This window comes from Solanum tuberosum, unplaced genomic scaffold (assembly GCF_000226075.1).
Source record: "Solanum tuberosum cultivar DM 1-3 516 R44 unplaced genomic scaffold, SolTub_3.0 scf00012, whole genome shotgun sequence".
Lineage (NCBI taxonomy): Eukaryota > Viridiplantae > Streptophyta > Magnoliopsida > Solanales > Solanaceae > Solanum > Solanum tuberosum.
The window spans coordinates 58565-78201 of record NW_006238937.1 but is presented as its reverse complement, the minus strand read 5'-3'; the positions used below and the strand labels follow the sequence as shown (position 1 = coordinate 78201).

Genomic DNA, 19637 nt, shown 5'->3' with positions numbered 1-19637 from the left:
CAAGCGGATACATATAACCTTAATCTACAGAAACAGGAATCACTAAAGTTTATAAAAGTCCAAAAATTTCCAGCTTTGGCATAACTTAATATTTGTTCGAGCAAGAGTGCCCTTACTAGTTTTGGAGCTTTGATGGGCCGCTAGTGCCCTAGTGTGACTGGTGCATCTGTCGGTAGAGGATTCAAATATAGTAAGTACCTAATTTTTGTATGAAGTTCACCTAATTGATACGAGGGTATACTTCTCACATAATAAATTCTGGTCGAAAAATCGCCTGGGTAGAAAGTATCCAACATTTTTCAAGAGAAGATGTTCCAATCAGGATGCAATTAATAATCAAACTAAGGAACATGGTGAAGATATTGCAACCACATATGTGATATGTAGAAAAGTATTCTCTGAGATAAGTACTAGAAGACTTCGTTTAGCCGTTGAGGGACCATCATCCTTGTGGGCAGACAAAAAACCAAGCACTTGCAGTGAAATGAAGCCATCAAAAGATATTGGCAAATCCTATAGATTTTGATTTGTGGGGTCTTCTACAAAAGGCAATTAGGGATAGGATTAGCTTTAGGACCATTTTTTCTGTCCTCAAAATGATGATACTTGACACTTTTCTTTTTTTTTGGCTCTGTTTCACAGAGAATGCAACTGCTGTATCTCTGTTAATCCTAAACAACAGGTATTCCAAGATTAATGTGTATTCTCATAAATCACTAAAGACAAATGAAAGGTTAAATCAAGTCATCACACCAAAACTTAATCTGGATAAAACTTTTTGCATTATTCCCTGATGAGTGGCAAATGTTGCTTGCAGACGGATTAAGGTAGCCTTTATCTGCTACAAACAAGACTTGATTTGTTCTGATTTTGCCTCTTTCTGTTGAAAGGATGGAGGGAAATCCTAACCATATGCTTGAACATAGGTGAAAGAATAAGTTATGCACTAAAAAGTGAATAAGAAAGCTTAAAGAAGGGCTTTTAGGGTGAATCTGAGCTTGAGAATCTAGCTAGGGCCTATTTGATCTCTCACAATCTGTCTGTTGTGAGTTCTTCACAGCACTCTCTTATCTCTATGTGTTCGACATTTGTTACTTCTATTGAACTGAACCCCCTCTTCCGAACTTGTACAAGTTTTGTGAAAGAAAATGGTTCGACACGAAGTTAACAGTCAAAGTTCAACCCTGAATAAAAAGAAAGATTATCCTAGGATCCCACCAATAGCCAAAAATAAAATAAAAAATTCAATAGATAAGGCGTAGCATGTAAACTAGAGAAGGTCCAAGGTTTAAGAGAAGTTGCCATTGAAGCTAGAAAGAGCTATATCTTGCTCTAATTTTAATGGGCTGGATTGAGTTAGTTGGTTTCACGCGAAGATTAAGCTTTTCTTGCCTCGGGCAAAATTACTTTATATATTATGAATATTTTGGTCACTCTTCTTACTAGTGTTGGGGAGTTTTCCAAGTTGAATATAATTCCTTAGCAATTGAACTAATGTCAAGTCTGTCCGTAGTCCAAATGTCCAATACTCCAATATCTTGGCATTTTCAAGAAGACAAACCGTGACCATTACTGTGATGTGACTCCCATTTGTCAGCTAGCAACCTTGTCCCACTCAGCTAGGAAGCTTGTCAGCTGCTTCCCTTAGAGTGCCATGTAATGGAAGTAAACATGCTCAGTGATTCACAGAACACCAAGTCACACTATGGCTCCTCCAACTCCAAGACTAGTAATCCCCATAGACCTAAAGAAGAAGCCATGGGAACAAAAGTTGCCACTCCACAACCGTTGGCACCCAGAGATACCTCCTGTAACTGAGATTAAAACAGGGGAGATGTTCCGAATTGAGATGGTTGATTGGACAGCAGGCGCTATCCAAGATAATAACTCTGCAATTGATGTAAAAACTGTTGATCTATCCACTGTAAGTGTGCATAAACTAACAAATTCAGTGAATCTAACCAACAAAGAGTCCTAGATCCTAAGTCATAAGATGTTAGAAATCACTTCAGGCTGAATCATATTACTCTCCTATGCAGGTCCATTATCTCAGTGGGCCAATAAGAGTAGTTGACACAGATGGAAATCCTGCTGAACCAGGTGACCTCCTTGCTGTTGAAATATGCAACTTAGGGCCTCTCCCTGGAGATGAATGGGGTTTTACAGCAATATTCGACAGAGAGAACGGTGGAGGATTTCTAACAGACCATTTTCCCCGTGCAACTAAAGCTATTTGGTATTTCGAAGGCATATATGCCTACTCACCTCATATACCAGGTAAAGCTGCATATCTTCTCCTAATATATCCTAGACATATATACTTATCAAATCCTGATAAGATCTACTGAAAATCTCACAAACAGGTGTAAGATTTCCTGGTTTAGTTCATCCTGGAATAATTGGAACAGCGCCTTCAAAAGAACTACTCAATATATGGAATGAGAGGGAAAGAAAGCTCGAAGAAACTGGTCCCCAGTCTCTCAAATTATGTGAGGTCTTGCATTCTAGACCATTGGCTAACCTACCTTCAACAAAAGGGTGCATTCTTGGCAAGGTATGATGGCTTGCAATTGTTATAGCAATATGTTAAACAAACTGAAGAGAGAAAGAGAATGAGCAAACGAACTTCACTGCCAAGCACATCATTTTTTTTTGACAACTCGTGATTATAATGTAGATTCAAGATGGAACTGCTGAGTGGAATAGAATTGCCGATGAGGCTGCAAGAACAATACCTGGACGTGAAAATGGAGGAAACTGTGACATCAAAAATCTCAGCAGAGGTTCAAAAATATACCTTCCAGTATTTGTAGAAGGAGCAAACCTCAGTACTGGTGATATGCATTTTTCTCAAGGTGACGGTGAAGTATCATTTTGTGGGGCAATTGAGATGAGTGGCTTCCTAGAGCTCAAGTACTTTCCACATCTCATTTAGCGCTAAATTGTCATGACTAAATAATCTTTTGCTGCCTTGAGATTGACTGTTATCAGAGTTAATCCCTTACATCAACAAGCACATTACAGGCTAATATAAAGTAACTTCAAAACTGGGCTCCATTAATAACTTTGTGCTATTTCCTATGCCACCCTCTTTCACATCACTGCTAATATGCTACATCAATATTCTCTATCTTAAGGTACTCACAAATATACTATAAGAGTTGCAAAGGTATCCGTATTGGCATAGAGCAACTGATTCCCAGGGTTTAGTGAAGAATTTCAATACAACAGCCCTTTTTTAAAAAAAAATATGTACCATGTTGGAAACACCCAAGTTGGGAAGTCAGTTATGCTTAGCTCACCTAATTCTTTATCAATTAATCGCTGGAGCATAACTATAAAGAAGCCAAAAAATGTATAATGTAATTTGGCTATGTAGATTTAAAAAACAAACAAACTAAAAACTACATACTCCTAAATCTTATTTATTTCTAACATCCTAGAACTTTTTTATATATGAACCTGAACTATGAAGTACAACCTGAAAAACAACACCAGCTATTAACTTTTATTTTCTTTAGCAAGAACACAAGACAGACCTCCTTAAGCACCACTCTTTTTGCATCAAGTGCCTTTCTTTCTATGCGCTACACCTCTGCATTTATAAGCAAACAATAGACCTTTACCAGATTTAGATTTACGTTTTTTTGCTTGTAAACAGGTGTGAGATTTTAAGAAACGGAATGAAAGAATATCTCACTCCAATGGGACCCACACCACTACATGTGAACCCAATTTTTGAGATAGGGCCCATGGAACCAAGATTCTCAGAGTGGTTGGTGTTTGAGGGCATCAGTGTAGATGAAAGTGGACAACAACACTATCTTGATGCCAGTGTTGCATACAAGCGTGCAGTACTAAATGCAATTGATTACCTCTCAAAATTTGGCTACTCAAAGGAACAGGTAATAAAAATCTCTCCCTGAAAATCTTCTTGTAACAGAAGACTCTCGGGAATAGATAACATTAACATTCAGGAGAGTAAAGAAATTTGAGTAATTATGAACATTATGTTGGTGCTATCAGGTTTATCTTTTACTTTCGTGCTGTCCCTGCGAAGGAAGGATTTCAGGAATTGTTGATGCTCCCAATGCTGTTGCCACCCTTGCCATTCCAACTGCTATTTTTGACCAGGTACTAGAAGTTCTCAAGGTTCAATTATCATAAATTTAAGAGTTGCAACCTACAAGTCCAATAGAGGTGACCCTCATCTAGTGATTCCAATATCTGAAATTGCTATATCTTCTGGGGTCCTGGGCTGTTAAGCATGGAGTAATCCATGGCAAGATCAAACTAAGTCAAGGCATCTTATAGGAATATCCTCTCTGATAGCAATTGCAAACTACAATTCTATGCAATACTGAAATCCAAGCTATTTTAGGAGATAGAACTACAACTATAGCATAGTATCAGTAATCAGCATGTGAATACGTAGGTACTTCAGAGAAGCCAGCTATGACAAGATAAAACATGAGTAGTTTCCCAGTTTATTGACGACAGATGGGCTAGACAAGCAAATGGAAGAAGTAATTGGTATAATTGTTCAGTTATCTGAAATAGATCAACCAGTATAATATCTTTCACCAGATTAAGCTAGAGGCAATAAATGTCCGCAAGAACAATTCTAAGAAGCTCCTGGAAGTCAGTAGGAAACACACATATAGGAAGAAACAAAGACGATGAGCTTACCAAAGTCAATGTTCTTGTACAATCTTATGTCCAACATTCTTTTAAAAGAAATATTCTGCATATACAAACTCTGGAGATAACCAAGATTCCGACACATCTCTAGGCCTGTTATGTTACTTTTCTCAGAAATACCTAAGTTCGGATGTGTCTTCATCTCTCAGAACAACTAGCAAGAAATGAATTTGTTTTTTCCGGTTTCCTAATCTGAAACAAAAATAAATAACAATAATACTAATAAGGATTGTGTATCCAAGGAGTCCCATCTTTTACTAAATACCTTTGGAGTTCACACATGCAAAATAAATATCTTTTCTACTACAGTTTATAGCCTATAGCTAAATCAGTAAGTCATAGTCACACATTTCCTGCTGATTTCTAAATCTTGTTGTGCTGGACAGACAAATAACTATGAAGATGAGACTGTTAAATGCTCATCACATAATACTAAATACTACTGACTTAAGGATTACAAGTTGCTTCAGTCTCTACATAATCTTTTCCTTATGAACCACTTAGGAAATTCCATTTCTGTTGCCTCCAAATTTCTTTCTAAGATGGCTTTCTTTTCCTGTGCTAAGCTTATTTAAATACCTTAATGGATTATCGGACAAATAAGCTGCACATACAAATAGCTTTCTCATTTCTTATTCATGGAAGATAAAACAAGCAGTCTAGTCTGACACAATCTTATATCCTCTTAGAATCAAAATCAATGTTTATCACATGACCAGGACCGAAATTCCATGCAAGTGTCAAATGAAACAACATTATGTGGGTAATTAAAAATGATAGATGCATGTAACTGAAATTGATCTAGATCCATTTAAACCTGGTTCTAAGAAATCAGCCTCTATTGCTGGTTTTCATGAGAGGGAAGTTCTAGTTTATTCCAACAGAATCAGTTGTTTGGTGCAGGATATTCGCCCAAAGGTCAATAAAGTGCCCCTTGGGCCAAGACTTATGAGGAATCCAGGAATTCCGCAATGTACTTATGATGGAAACCTGCCAATCACCAAGAATCCTTCGCTCCATCAACAAGGGAGCAGCTGCGACATGGATGCTAGTTCTTGAGCTGGGGATGTGCATGTACAGCTACTGAAGGAAGATAAGACCAAATTGAAAGAAGCAAACCTGAGATGCATAAAGCCTAACTAGGCATTCTAAGCATCTAAAGATGAAGACAAGTTCTTCAAAATGTAATAGCTTGGTATCAACAGTGAGACCATAAATAATTTTTGAATCGTAACACGGTAAACTTCATACTAGGACTAATCATCCTAATGTTGCTGCCTTTCGTGAATTTTAAGTTAATAAATTGCTTAATTTCAATAGTCAATAATAGATAGATAGAGTCCGGTGGTGTTGAAGAGATGGGGATTCTATGCCCAAAGCCCATAAACAAAGATCCAGTTACACACTCAACACCTAGATAGCAAAATGAGATGTCACATTTTAGTGAAAATGACATTCAAACAAAGAAAATTGGAAAATTGGGAACTCACTTTGGAATACACATACAACAGGAATAACCAAGTGAATATATTTTAGAAAGGAAGAAGTTCTACCAAATATATTGCAAGGAACACCGCTTACATGTCAGACTAACAGTAACCACACTAGCAGCCTTTATTTATTTATTGCTTCTACAATGAAATCAAGTATATAGATCTCAGCTCAGATATAACCTACCTTAACCATTGGACATGTAACTCACCTTTTTTATTTTTTCTTGTATTTTACCTTAAGACATCAACATGATATAAGCCAAAACCTTAGCTGGAGCAGTAACTACATGTTCTAACCTTAGCTGGAGTAGTAACTACATGTTCTAACCTTAGCTGGAGTAGGCATGTTAGCTGCAATTTGTTTGCCTATTGCCTTTCGAAGCCTCACTTTTACTACTATTTTTCTAATATTTTCCATTTGATGATTTCCTGTACCAATAGGCAATAACTATATATTAGAAAGTAAAAAAAACATATAAATGGAAAATTCCTGACTCACTTTTATATGTTTTTAAATCAAAGAGTAGGCATCAAATATCTAATACCAACACTTTAGATGGCCAGGATTTCAATTAATATCAGTTGCTTAACTGTTAAAGCTAAAAGAATGATTTTCTATATTGTAGATTAGTCTAGTTCATGAAGTCATCTATCTGCAAATTTACGAAATAATTGTTCTAGCTGAAGTATATGGATCGCATTGGTGGGATGACAGCTGTGGAAGCTCCGAGCAGATAGCTTCTGCAGAATGATGCAGTCTCCATACTGCTCTAGTTTCTGCATGATGGAAAAGAACATTAATTAGTTGCACACATTTTCTGTCATCAGAGATTATATAACACAAACAAGCACTCAAGGACAAATTACCTGGTATGAGCTAAGTTGCTCGGACTATTCAAAAATGTCATCGAGTGCGTGTCAGATCCTTCCAAAGTGGTGCAATTTTGGAGGATCCGACACGGGTGTGGCAACATATTTGGAGAGTCCAAGCAACTTAGGGTATGAGTGGCACATCATGAACAGTCTTAATATTGTTATTTCGTCCAGCCTTTCTTGGAGACTCACTCGTGGCAAGGAACTTCTTCTTGCCTTGGTAAAGGGAGGAGCTGAATGACTTCTTCTACTCTTCTTCTTCTTCCTTATGGGCTCATCATCTGTTTTACCTCGATTTCCAGCATCAATCCATTTATGCGAGTCCCCATCCACCTGAGAGGAGAGCATAGCTCGTGGTATCAAATAATTCTTAAGATTTTTACGTCTACAATCACAGATAATTAAAACACATTTCCTGTCATCATTGATTATTGATAGAAACAAGAACTAAAGGACAAATTACCTGGCATGAGTGGCACATCATGACCAGTCTTAATATTATTATTTCCTGCTGCCTTTCTTGAAGACTCACTCGGGGCAACGAACCATATCATTTCAAAAAATACTAGGTCAGAAATCAATCATTATACAGCTGGATTTCACCATTTCCTAAAGATAACAAGGCTCCAAGAAGATTGATGTAGCATGTATCTAGATCTATGAAAATTGACGTATATTATTTTTAAAAACTGCAAAATCCATTTAAAGGGAAGCAGAAATGATTGGGTAAGCAAAAACCTGGAGACTTAAGTTCGAACTGGGAGAATTATTAGTCCTAGAAAAGAGCAAACATTGTACTACGAAATACAATACTCCAATCAGTAAAACAAATGTATGACATGTCCTGGTTTACATTGGCCTGTTTGGTTTTGAAACCAAAAGAAGCTAGAAACGTGGTTTAGCATTGTTCTCCCAAAACAAAGGGATATTATTTTGTTCTCAGGGAACAGCTGTGATGCAAGGACCTTGCCTGGGTCAGGGGGTCCTTTTAATGCTTTGAAATCCAATAGGATTTAGTAATAAATAATGGTTTAGCCAGTTTTAACCTATTAATTTCACTCATATTGAAATTTTCAAAAAATTATTAGGTGTTTGAAATATTTTTTTACAGAAAACAACTCAAACCAATTCTCACAAAACAAACACTAACACAAACTCAATTCTATAAAATAAATCCAAAGCCTCACATTTGTTTCCTAACCCCAAAACGAATGAAACCGTAAATCCCAACAAAAAATCTCACCTTAAATTCCACAGAGGTCTTTGAAGGCTCCAAAGTCAAATCATATAAAGATCTTGGACAGTTGAGGTTCAACAAAAAAAGTGGATATATCCGAGATCTACTTCGCTTCTCAATGTCAGAAGCACTGTCAAAACTCATAGCTATGTTATTAAGTAATTTATGTATTGGTCCTTTGGAAACAAATCTTGAATTGATATCTGCATTACTAAGGTCAAGGAAAAAAGAAACACCTTAAAAAACAAGCATCCGATATAGAAAATGTTAACCAGAGATTAGTTTTCCGTTTTTCTTTGGTCAAGAAAGTATACTGAAATACCCCAGAAAAATTGAATGACCTGCAAATTGAACGTCGCTGTTAGGGAAACAGACTGTAGAAAAGATAACTTATCCATCAATTTGGGCTTCAGTGTAAACATCAGGACCTGAGATGTATCCTGAGAGTTTGAATGAACCATCACTTGCATTCAATTTATAAAGGGAACTCAGATGAATCCCAAACCCACTGGACAATAGTGGCAATGGGGAAAAGGAGAAGCATGCGTGCAAAGCAAGTCATCCTCACGGCATGCTAATGAACAAAATCTAAGATACCAGACAGGAAATATCCTTAAGTTAGTTTGAATAACAGAGACAGACCTACCAATATCAACAATTTTGAAGGGGACACTGGAATGCACAAGGGCGATTCTTAGCAGAGTCTCTTCCAGAGAATGCAAGACCCTCTTTGGGCTTCCGGATTCTATATGCAAACAATGACAAAGTACAGCTGAAGAAGTAAAGTAAGTAAATCAATATTTTTTGTTTGATTGAATTGTGAGAAAACTAGAAGTACTTGAGTGCATTTGCTTCCTTGGAAGTTCGAACTTATTGGTTGTAAAATACATCATGAACAATAATGACTGAAAAAAAAAAGTCCCAACAAATTTCCTTATTAGCAAACAGTAGTCAACCAGGTTTATACAGAATTACCTTTCGTACCAACATCTTGTCTACAATTATCAATTCCAAGGAACAAACACTTGCCCTGTAAATAATAGCAAGAACAAAGACCAAATTAGTAGTTTTATACCTATCCTAGTGGATACTACCAACTAAAACTCAAAAGGACTTTACCTTCAAAACCTTACGATGTTCATTTGGCCTCCCGTGAGTTTTAGCAACGACTTCCAACAAAGAAACGTCAGAAGTAGAGCTCAGAGCCTCTCCTTAAAGGCCAGAGCTCACTGGGAAAGCATGCATATCATCGGAATGGCTGTATTTTGATGTTGCTGGTGTACATAAAGCATACGAAACCGTAGTTAAAGTAATCCTATAGACTACAATGTATTATAAGGAAATTCATGAGAAACCAAGAAGGCCATATTGGAACTTAAGTTAAGGTACTCAACTGTAATTTCTGGAGGGAAGTACCTCCATTTTGTCCCAGAATTTAAGAAACTTTAGTTTTTGTAGGTGTAAATTCTGAATATTTGAATAAAAATGTCAGGCACTATTACAAAATCAGAACATATGCAAGATGGAATTTGAAAGAGACTATGTAGCCCAGGAGACTTAGAAAGAGACATTGTAATTTCTAATGCTTTCATGATTAATAAGAATGCAGTCTAAGATAAGCTTGAGAAGTGGGTTAAAGAAATGAAGCTAATTGACAGAAACATCCACTAGAAAAAATCAACTCTTAATTCGTATTCAGGTCAGGAACAAATGGCAGGAAAGGTTTACCTTCTTTTGACTCCCATGCGCGTCTTGTGCACTCCCCTTGAAAGTTTTGGCTTTAAAGGAGAGGCTCTGAGCTCTATTTCTGGCATTTCTTTGATGGAAATTGTTACTAAAACTCACGGTGCTGAGGTTCTAAAATGGCAGGTGGCTCTCTTTTTTATACATATACAAACAACTTAACACGCGTGAAAAAAAATACTCCTAATTAAAATAAGAACGGGTTACGTATTTGTTTATAAAAATATTTTTCGCATTATTTAACTTCTTATATTTTCTTTACGAACTTTAATTTTTTCTTAAAAATTAAAATTTTCACTTTCCATGATCGTACAATATATATTTAAAAATAATTTTTTCTTTTTATTTAAGTTTAAAATAGAATTTTCATCTTAAGTTTGTTAAAGTAAAAAAAGATTTAAGAGAAATCAAAATGTAAATAAATAGAAGAATTAGTCAAAAATTTCATGATAAAAATTATATTTATATAGTGTAATTTTTTAATAGATAAATAGGAAGAATTATTATAAATATAAGGAGTACTGAAAGTTGTAAATTTTATTCGGAGAAATCATGCGGATAAACAAACATATACTAGTTAATTAGTTAACATAGCTACAGTTTGAATTAATTGTCATTCACCACTAATTTTTAGGCTATATTACGCGGCCAAGTTTGAGTTGTATAAACGTGTAATTTTCGAAATTTGTATAATATAATTTGCGTAACTTTTGTATAATATAATTTGTATAACTGTCTAAAGTTCATATGTTTGTGTTTGTACAAATTCGATATTTCAAGTTTTTATCATATTTATATAATTTCAGAATTTGTAATATAATTTGTGTAACAGTTGTTACTACTCCGTTTATACAATCACGGACAGAAACAGCTCATTATACAAACACTTATTCCACCAAAGCTACAATTATCAGTCAATTCAATCAATCAGAAATAATTTATACAAAAACGAATATAAATCAATTGAAACTAATCGATTTACACAAATACATACGAAAATAACTCAATTATAGAAATACACGCGAATTATATAAAAATACCGTGAATTATACAAAAAAAGTCACCCGTATAAGCTTAAACTATAGTACAACCGTAAATATGCAAACTATAGCTACGAAGCCTATTTAAGTTTTATTATAGTGGTTATTTGCGAAATTTCCTCATTTTGTTATACATGATTTTAAAAGTAATGTATATACACATGAATGCGAAAAGTGATGTATAAAAAAGGTTTACGGAGATATATTCGTCATTTTACATATTTTATTCGGGATAAGTTATCTTAGGATTACTATATTACCCAAGGGGACGAATAACTTATTTCGGTATAATTATTAATCTCAAAATAAGTTATCCTGAATTTATCAACCAAACAACAAATTATGTAGCATTGTAATTTAATTACATGACTATATGATATTATCCTCGACAACAAACGACCCCTAATTCCATAAATTTTTAAAAATAAAAAATGATAACTAAATTAAATTAGAGTATTTTAAAGGAGAAAATTTGAGCATAATTAATGACTTTTCTTATAATGTTGTTGTTATTGATCAACCATTATCATTATATTTGTAATTAAGTATAAATTATATTTACGATTTAAATAATTTAAGAAAAATTATGCAATATATCGACTCATAACTATGTTATGGCCATCTACGTTTTCTTCTTCTGCATTCTCTGTCCTATTTTTTCTACGTCTTTTTCTTCGTCTATTGTGATCTTGAGTTGATCTAAATTGAATAATCAGTATATACTTCATATATATATATATACTTAAATACTTAGTCAACTGAGGGGCCGTTTGGTTATGGCCTTATGGGATAAACATAAAATTAATACATAATAACTTTAGTTATTCATGTATTAGTTTTATACCATGTTTTATTTCAATTATTAATTTTATACAATGTTTGATTGAAAAGTTTTTAAATGTTATATAAAAATTATATACGGTATTTGGTTGTATTTTTTTTTATAATCCTACATAATTAATACTTACATAACTTATGAGGGAATCTATGTATAAGTTATGCGAGGATAGAAGGTAGAATAAATTATGTGGGTATTAGTTATACATGTATTAAATAATAAATTACGCATTTACCCTTTTATCATGGCCTAATATATAATTAAGAAAAACTGAACTTTTACCGTTTCTTATTTTATTTTACTTCCTACTTTTTTAATAGTAATAAAAACGAATCAAGACAAAAAATGTGAAATTAATTTGCAGATGTTATACTTTTTAGTACTTAAAATATGCTTCTGTAATGGTACTGGAATTATTTGAGATAGCCGGTATAATAGTGCTATAATTATTTGAGAAATTAAATAATATATTAATTTACAACAAATAAAATAATTAATACACGTATAAATATTAGCTTACTAAACATTTTGAAATTAAGAAATAAAAATTAGCTTACTATTTTTTTTTAAAAATCTACATAACTAATACATACCTAACTAAACCCTTCATAACTAAACCCTACATAACTAATATCTGCCTAACGCTAACCAGCAAGTAACCAAACGGCCCCTGAGTGTAAAGCCCATCAAACATTGTACAAGGTACTAGGTACTGCATAAACTGATATTCAACCTTTGAATTCCTTGAAAAAAGTAAATTCACCACTAGGAGGAGAAAATAATCCTGTATAATTTCTGTACTATTACATCTACACATGTTAATGTCAAAATCCCAAAACCAAAACCATCATTTGTATGCAAGACTGCAATGGAAATGGAGCTTAATTTCTATAGTCAATAATAGATCGAGAGTGTCCGATGGTGTTGAAGAGATGGGCATTGTATGCCAAAAGCCCATAACCAGAGATCCAGTTCCACACTCAACACCTGGATAGCAAATGAGATGTCACACTTTTGTGAAAATGACATTCAAACAAAGAAAATTGGGAACTCACTTTAGAATACACAGAACAGGAATAACAAGTTAATAAATTTTAGAAAGGAAAAATTTCTACCAAATATCTTGCAAGGAACACAGGTTACATGTCAGACTAACAGTAACCACACTAGCAGCCTTTATTTATTTATTGCTTGTACAGTGAAATCAGGTATATAGATCTGTAACTCACCTTTTTATTTTGTCTTGTATTTTACCTTAAGATGTATAAGAAAAACCTTAGCTGGAGCAACAACTATATATTCAAACCATAGCTGGAGTAGGCATGTTAGCTGAAATTTGTTTGCCTATTGCCTTTTTAAGGTTCACTTTTACTACTGTTTTTCTAATATTTTCCATTTGATGATTTCTTGTTCCAATTGGTAATAACTATTTATTAGAAAGTAAAAAAAAACATACAAGTTGACTTTGTATGCTTTAAAATCGAAGGGTAGGCATCAAATATCCAACACCAACACTTTAGATGGCCAGAATTTCAATTAATATCAGCCACTGTTAAAGCTAAAAGAATGATTTTCTATATTGTAGATTATTCTATTTCATGAAGTCATCTATCTGCAAATTCGGGATATAATTGTTCTAGGTGAAGTATATGAAATATTGCATGTTTCCTCACAACCCTGTCAATAAGAGACACCAAGCTTTACACATGCAAGAAAATGCATATTCAATCTATAAAATTGGCCGAGTATAAGTTAGGAATCACCAAATCTAACAACCAAAGAACAGCAAAACAATAGGAATGAGCAAGACCAACCTGCTTCCCAGTCTTTTTACTGATCAACTCCTTCATTTTCTCCACAGCATAAACAGAGCAGGCTCGGAGTTCTACTTCCTCCTCACTGCCTGAGACAATTTCAGTATTTTTCTTGATAGTATTATCCAGGGAAGAACGATATCTCAGCACTCCAAGTTGCTGAAGGACAGCTGGAACAATATAATCAGCAAATATGGTTATTGAGGTTATGTCTTCAAAATCACCGTATCCTTGACCCTTAAATGCACCCCACAAATCAGCAGCAAAAATTTGAGCTCTTTTATACAAGAAAATCTGGTGGCCTTTGTACACCGTGTGATCACGGAAGCCTGCAACAGTAAAAAAAAGAAAAGATACATATATTATTACATCTCATTGTTGGAAGTAATGATCAAATGTAACATTTAAAAGGAAAACTATAGTAAACAACGATACCAGGGAAGTGGCGTGTCATAAGAGATACAAGTTTTGCAGCAGAGTTGTCACAGGACTCCACAAGTTTAGATGCCTTTCCCTCAAAGCTCCTCTCAAGCTCAAGCCCAACCTTAACCATGATTTCACAGAGCTATTAGCTCACTAACAAGCTTAAGAGTTCACATTATTTTAAGTCACAGCAAATTACGACTTCTGGAACATTAAGAGAATGCACATAATGCAAAAAAAAATTATGACCTGCTGAAGCATTAGAAGAGTGCATAGAACACCAAATCAAGAATTAAGGTGTACCTCATGCAATAAGCGCACCCGTTCATCCTCCAAAGGCAATGGTCTTGACCAGTTCAACATTTTCCTTAATTGAGGACCTAAAAAATGGTGTTTGCAATGAGATTATCTTCAAACAAGTACGCAGGAAAGGTTTTAAGATATCAGAACTCAAAAACATTCAAGACATTTGTCAAACTATATAGATTGCAACCGTGAGTTGCTTAACATAAAGACTTGCTGAACACAAACATAACCAATGAAGATGCTTTCAAGGTAATTATTCTGTTCTGACTACCCTTCGGGGTGGCCCGTGGCCCAATGGTTTGGGATTGGGACTTCCATGTTGGAGGTCTCATGTTTGAAACCCCTTGCCAGCAAAAGCAAGGGGTTTGCCTACTGGATCAAGCTCGTCGCACCGGGATTTCCTAGTGCGGATTACCTCTCCCGTGTGGTTTACGAGCCATTGCATAGGAGTGGAGGTTTTACCTTGTGCGCATCCAAAGGATAGCGGTTGCGGGTTTCCCTTGTCATAAAAAAAATAAAAAATTATTCTGTTCTGGCTCTAATAGTTAATTAATCTTATGAATCTTTATTTTTTTTTGAGAAAGGTAACATTTACTTCTATATATCCACAGGTATACTACATCAAAGTGTAGTTCCCCTCCAAAAATTTGTACTTACAACAGCCCTAAGATCTTTTAGTTACAGCCAGTCAATAACATTAGAAACATCTTCAGAATTTCCTATTACTACTTGCTTACACCAAAAATAATAAAGACCTAGGCAGTTTATCTTTATCTTCTGAATATTGTTGTTCTTTCCTTCAAAACATCTTTGATTCCTTTCATTCCAAATTGTCCACCAAATGCATGCTGGGACAATCCTCCATCTCTCCTCCTTTTTTCCTGCATTTCCATCACTATTCCAGCATTTTAGAACTTCTGTGATTCTCCCTGGTTTTGTCCACTTGATCTTCCTCTTGTGAATGAACATTTGCCATAATTGATCTGTCCATTTGCAGTGCAAAAAGAGATGGTTGACTGTCTCCACCTGTTCTTCGCATAAATAACATCTAGAGCAAAGGTTGTGTTTCCTCTTGTTCAAGTTTTCGTGTGTCAAGACTTCCTCCTTTGCCAAAAGCCATGTGAAAAAATTCACCTTGTATGGGATTTTTGTTCTCCAGATCATCCTCCAAGGCCATCCTGCTTGCTGCTCTTCACTAGGTCTCAATTCTCGATATGCAGAACTTACAGTGAACTCTCCCTTTCTCTCCCCTTTCCATATCAGTCTATCTTGCTCTTCTGTTAGATTGGTAGCCCTAGCCATTGTATCATGAAATCTTGCTATGGATGTTATTTCCCAGTCATTTAAGTTCCTTCTCAGATGTAAATTCCACCCTTGCCCTGTCCATAAGTCTGCCACTGATGCTTCCTGTGCTTGACTTAGACTATGTAGCTCAGGGAATGCTTGTTTCAGTGTCTCCTGTCCGCACCAGATGTCATTCCAGAAGGCCACTTTTTCTCCATTACCAACCTTTATTTTTATTCTATCTTTGACCAATAGCCATAAGTTCCTGATTGATCTCCATACACTACAATCATAAGGGCTGGTCACTCCTTCTGTCATCCACTTGTCCTCCATGCCATATTTTGCTGTTATTACTTCCTTCCATTATGAATCTTTATTGCTACATCAGTTATGATCCCTTTTATATTTTATTAATCTAATGTGTCTCTATTGCTGCATCAAATTAAAATCCTTTTCAATCTCCTGATTTAACCTTGAGGACGTAGAATAAATTGCAATAGGAATTAAATTCTAAAGATTTAAGAGAGTGAGCGTCATTCTAGAGATTTTAAACTAGGATTTATCACAATATTTTGTCGAGATGATGAGCTACTTCAACAAGAAAAGAAGATTTCAACAAAAGACTAAAATAATGACAACACATGTTTTGGATCTTGGATTACCTCACTTGTAATAGTTATGTGAGGACCTTAAACTTAATGATAGCAAAGGCATTCCCCTTAGATTGTAGTTAGTTGGATTGAAAGGGATTAGGACTATAACTTACATATGCAAAAGAAAGAGTGGAACTCATTCGCATTCTTAAGGGACCACCTTTGTATACAAATTGAGAGATTGTTCAGTGAACATCCTATACATAGCCCCCGAGTGCATCAGTGGACACCAAGAGTCTCATGCCACTACTAGAAGGCTTTCCTCATGCAATGGGTGGGGTTGGCAAAGTAAAAAAGAACCCAAAAGGCAGAGTCTCAAAGAAACCTGCTTACCAGTATATTTCTGAAGACGATCAGCATCAAATGCAGATTTGTCACTTTCAAGAGTAACCTTTAATCCAGATGCCAGATGATCATAACTCATCTCCTCGTCTGCACTTAGATGCAAGTATAAGGTCAATACACCAAAGCATATATTCAAACAGCTGAAATAAAAACAGCTATAAGAACCTTTAATGAAGCCCCAGTATCAAGCATCATGAATAGGGTTCTGTACTACAAACTTTCTTGATCAACTTAAATGTGCAAGTTCAAGGATAAAAAGTTAGAAGATACTACTGACATTTTGCCTAAGTACAACACTGAAGTTTCTCAGCACTTAAAGTCAGTCATTTATAAGAAATATTGCTTAAAGACAAATAATGTTAAAAACAATTTCACAAGTTTAGCATCTGAATAATTTACAAGGCAGTTTACTGCTTCCTTAATGGTAAACTTATTAAAGTACCTGGCCAGAAACAGAAATTCAATGTATCCAACACCAGCAAATACTGAACAGTAAGTGGACCATTATCAAAATAGTGAATCCCTTCAAAATCCCACTCCACTTTTGGTAGTGAGTTCTTCATATTTTCAGCGACCTTCTCAATGCCTGAACATAACCCATACCAAAATGTAACCTTATATCAAATACAAACCACTTTGAACTACCATCAGCGTGAATCTGAATAAGAAAACAGTGCATACACGCCATTCTGGAGAAAACGTAACGGATACGGAGGATTCATATAACGGACTCTAACTAATTTGAGATTAAAACAAAATTAATTCAATGTAGAACGGAAATGCATTGGAGTAACGTAATGGAAAACAAGGAGAGAGTGCTGAGGGACCTGTGAAATCAACGGTAACATGAGAGGAGTGAGTAGCGACCCAAGCTGTGGTAGACCGAACATCTTCCATGGCGGCCACCGGAGAAGATTAAAACCCTAGAAGTAGTTAAAAACAATGGAGATAAGAAAAGAGGACTGTTTTTGCTCCTTCTCAAACCAACCGAAATTTCGCGCTCACGTTTCAAGCGTTTATAATTTAGACTTTTAGTAGTGCTTTCCCGAAAATTTGACTGGTCAAGCCTCCCACGTGAAGGCCGAAAAGTCTGGCTAATAATCTAGATCAGTAACTGGCTGGGTCCCTTGTCTATTTGTCTCACCTTTTTTATGTCACAATTTTCTTACATTAGTGATTAGTATATTCTAAAAATATAAGAAAATAAAAGAAGTATTGAAACACTATGTGAATTATTAATTTCATTTTTAAATTAAAGATACCTTTAAAATTATTTTTTTATTTAATTAATTGAACTTATATATATCACGGATGTTATAACATAAGCGAAATACACCCCTAAATTTTTGCAAAGTTTAGGATGTTTTCAACACTTTTCTCGACTTTTTAGTAAGAGTTACATGTTATACAAGAATTTGAGACCACTTGTTATGTTTTGTAGCAGATCGAGGGTGATTGGGGGTGTATGTAAATTTAGTTAGTCAAGTAGAGATGTGTTTTTAAGATTATCATTATTTCAAAGATGAAACTAATAATTTGCGTCAAATTTAAGAGTGTTTTCAAACATTTCTCTCAAAGAAAATTATCCCTCGTCCCAAAAGTGTAGCTTCTTATGGAAGCCGTTCAAGATGAGAAGCTCGACAAAAAAGTGAAGCTTCTTATGAAAGCAGTTCAAGATGAGAAGCTCAACAAATAAGCCCTGAAATACACTAATTATTAGGTTGGTGATTACTATTTTAGTAATTACATAAATTTTAACTACCAATAAAATATACATTAATTATTAAATTGTATAATTATTAGGTTGATAATTACTATCTTAATAATTATACAAATTTCAATTACCAAACTCATAAGACATTAAACAAATTTCAATTACTAGTAAAGCATATTAGGCAAGCTTAGGGCCCGTTTGGCCATGCGATTGGGTATCATGAGATGAAATTGAAGGTTTGTTTGGACATGCGATATGGAATTTTTGTGTTGTATATTTTCTCATAAACATAAAAATCTCATAAGTTGTAAAACTATTAAAATAGTTCCAATTGTTTATTCAATCTTATCAAATAAACAAAAATTATAAAATCGCATAATAAATTATTACAAAGTTATTTGTTCTTCACTTAAGTAATTGTTTCATCTAACTTTAATTTAATAAAAAAAATTGAACATAAATTGTAGTGTACTAGTCTTTAATATAATCCTCCCACATAGTACGGACAATTTCCTCACGTTGAACTTGCATTTCTCGATCAAGAAGACGAACCAACATTGTTACTTTGAGCCATTTGTTGGTCAATATCCTCCGCAACTATATCTTCATGTTCATAGACCATAAATATTTCATCACTACTTTGGTATTCTCGCAAATAATCTTGACAAGTTATGTTCATTGTATTCTAATTTCAAAAAAATATTACAAAGTAACTAGCAATATCTAGTTAACCAATCAGAAAAAACTATAAATCTAGTCATACAAATCAAAAATTGAAAGAGTAGAGAATGTTTAACTCACTTTGAAAATGATAGAAGACTCTTAGGTCAATTTCATCTGCTTTGTTGTTCAATAAATATTACTATGGGTTGTTTTATATATAGAACTATTGGCTCTTCAAAGTTTTATGGTTGAGCATAAATTATTATGCATTTAAGCCTACCAACCTAATTTTATTGGAGTAAATAAGACAACACATTTCACTACATGTTCAATCTAACTTTCAACCTAACTTTCACGGGCTCTTCAAAATTTTATTACTCCACAATCGTGAGGTGTGAGTTAAAGTGACTATATGTTGGTGAGAATAATAAATTTTAAAAAGTAATGATGTGATTATAAATTTTATTTACATATGAAACAAATGGTTAGTAGATATAAATGTGGGGTTGT

At 34.6% G+C, this 19637-nt stretch overlaps 2 protein-coding genes and 1 long non-coding RNA gene across 3 annotated transcripts; 1 reads left to right on the top strand and 2 right to left on the bottom strand.

Annotated features, from left to right (window-relative positions):
* On the top strand, positions 1–6020 carry LOC102591839 (formamidase-like). The gene is made up of 7 exons (XM_006339752.2): positions 1–1924; positions 2040–2277; positions 2364–2554; positions 2678–2913; positions 3662–3905; positions 4027–4134; positions 5605–6020. The coding sequence occupies exons 1-7, from the start codon at positions 1706–1708 to the stop codon at positions 5758–5760; spliced, it is 1392 nt and encodes a 463-aa protein (XP_006339814.1). The 5' UTR covers positions 1–1705; the 3' UTR covers positions 5761–6020.
* A 690-nt stretch (positions 6021–6710) lies between these two features.
* Positions 6711–10143, bottom strand: LOC107062315 (uncharacterized). Its single transcript, XR_001474555.1, has 9 exons — positions 10033–10143; positions 9699–9771; positions 9424–9578; positions 9280–9334; positions 8733–9076; positions 8311–8507; positions 7531–7594; positions 7062–7400; positions 6711–6971 (listed from the first exon to the last, which is right to left on the bottom strand). It is a non-coding gene; the product is annotated as an uncharacterized lncRNA (long non-coding RNA).
* Positions 10144–12628: 2485 nt separating this feature from the next.
* On the bottom strand, positions 12629–17773 carry LOC102591498 (UPF0553 protein-like). The gene is made up of 7 exons (XM_006339751.2): positions 17578–17773; positions 17193–17336; positions 16739–16837; positions 14466–14542; positions 14175–14283; positions 13740–14068; positions 12629–12912 (listed from the first exon to the last, which is right to left on the bottom strand). The coding sequence occupies exons 1-7, from the start codon at positions 17645–17647 to the stop codon at positions 12820–12822; spliced, it is 921 nt and encodes a 306-aa protein (XP_006339813.1). The 5' UTR covers positions 17648–17773; the 3' UTR covers positions 12629–12819.
* Positions 17774–19637: the final 1864 nt, after the last annotated feature.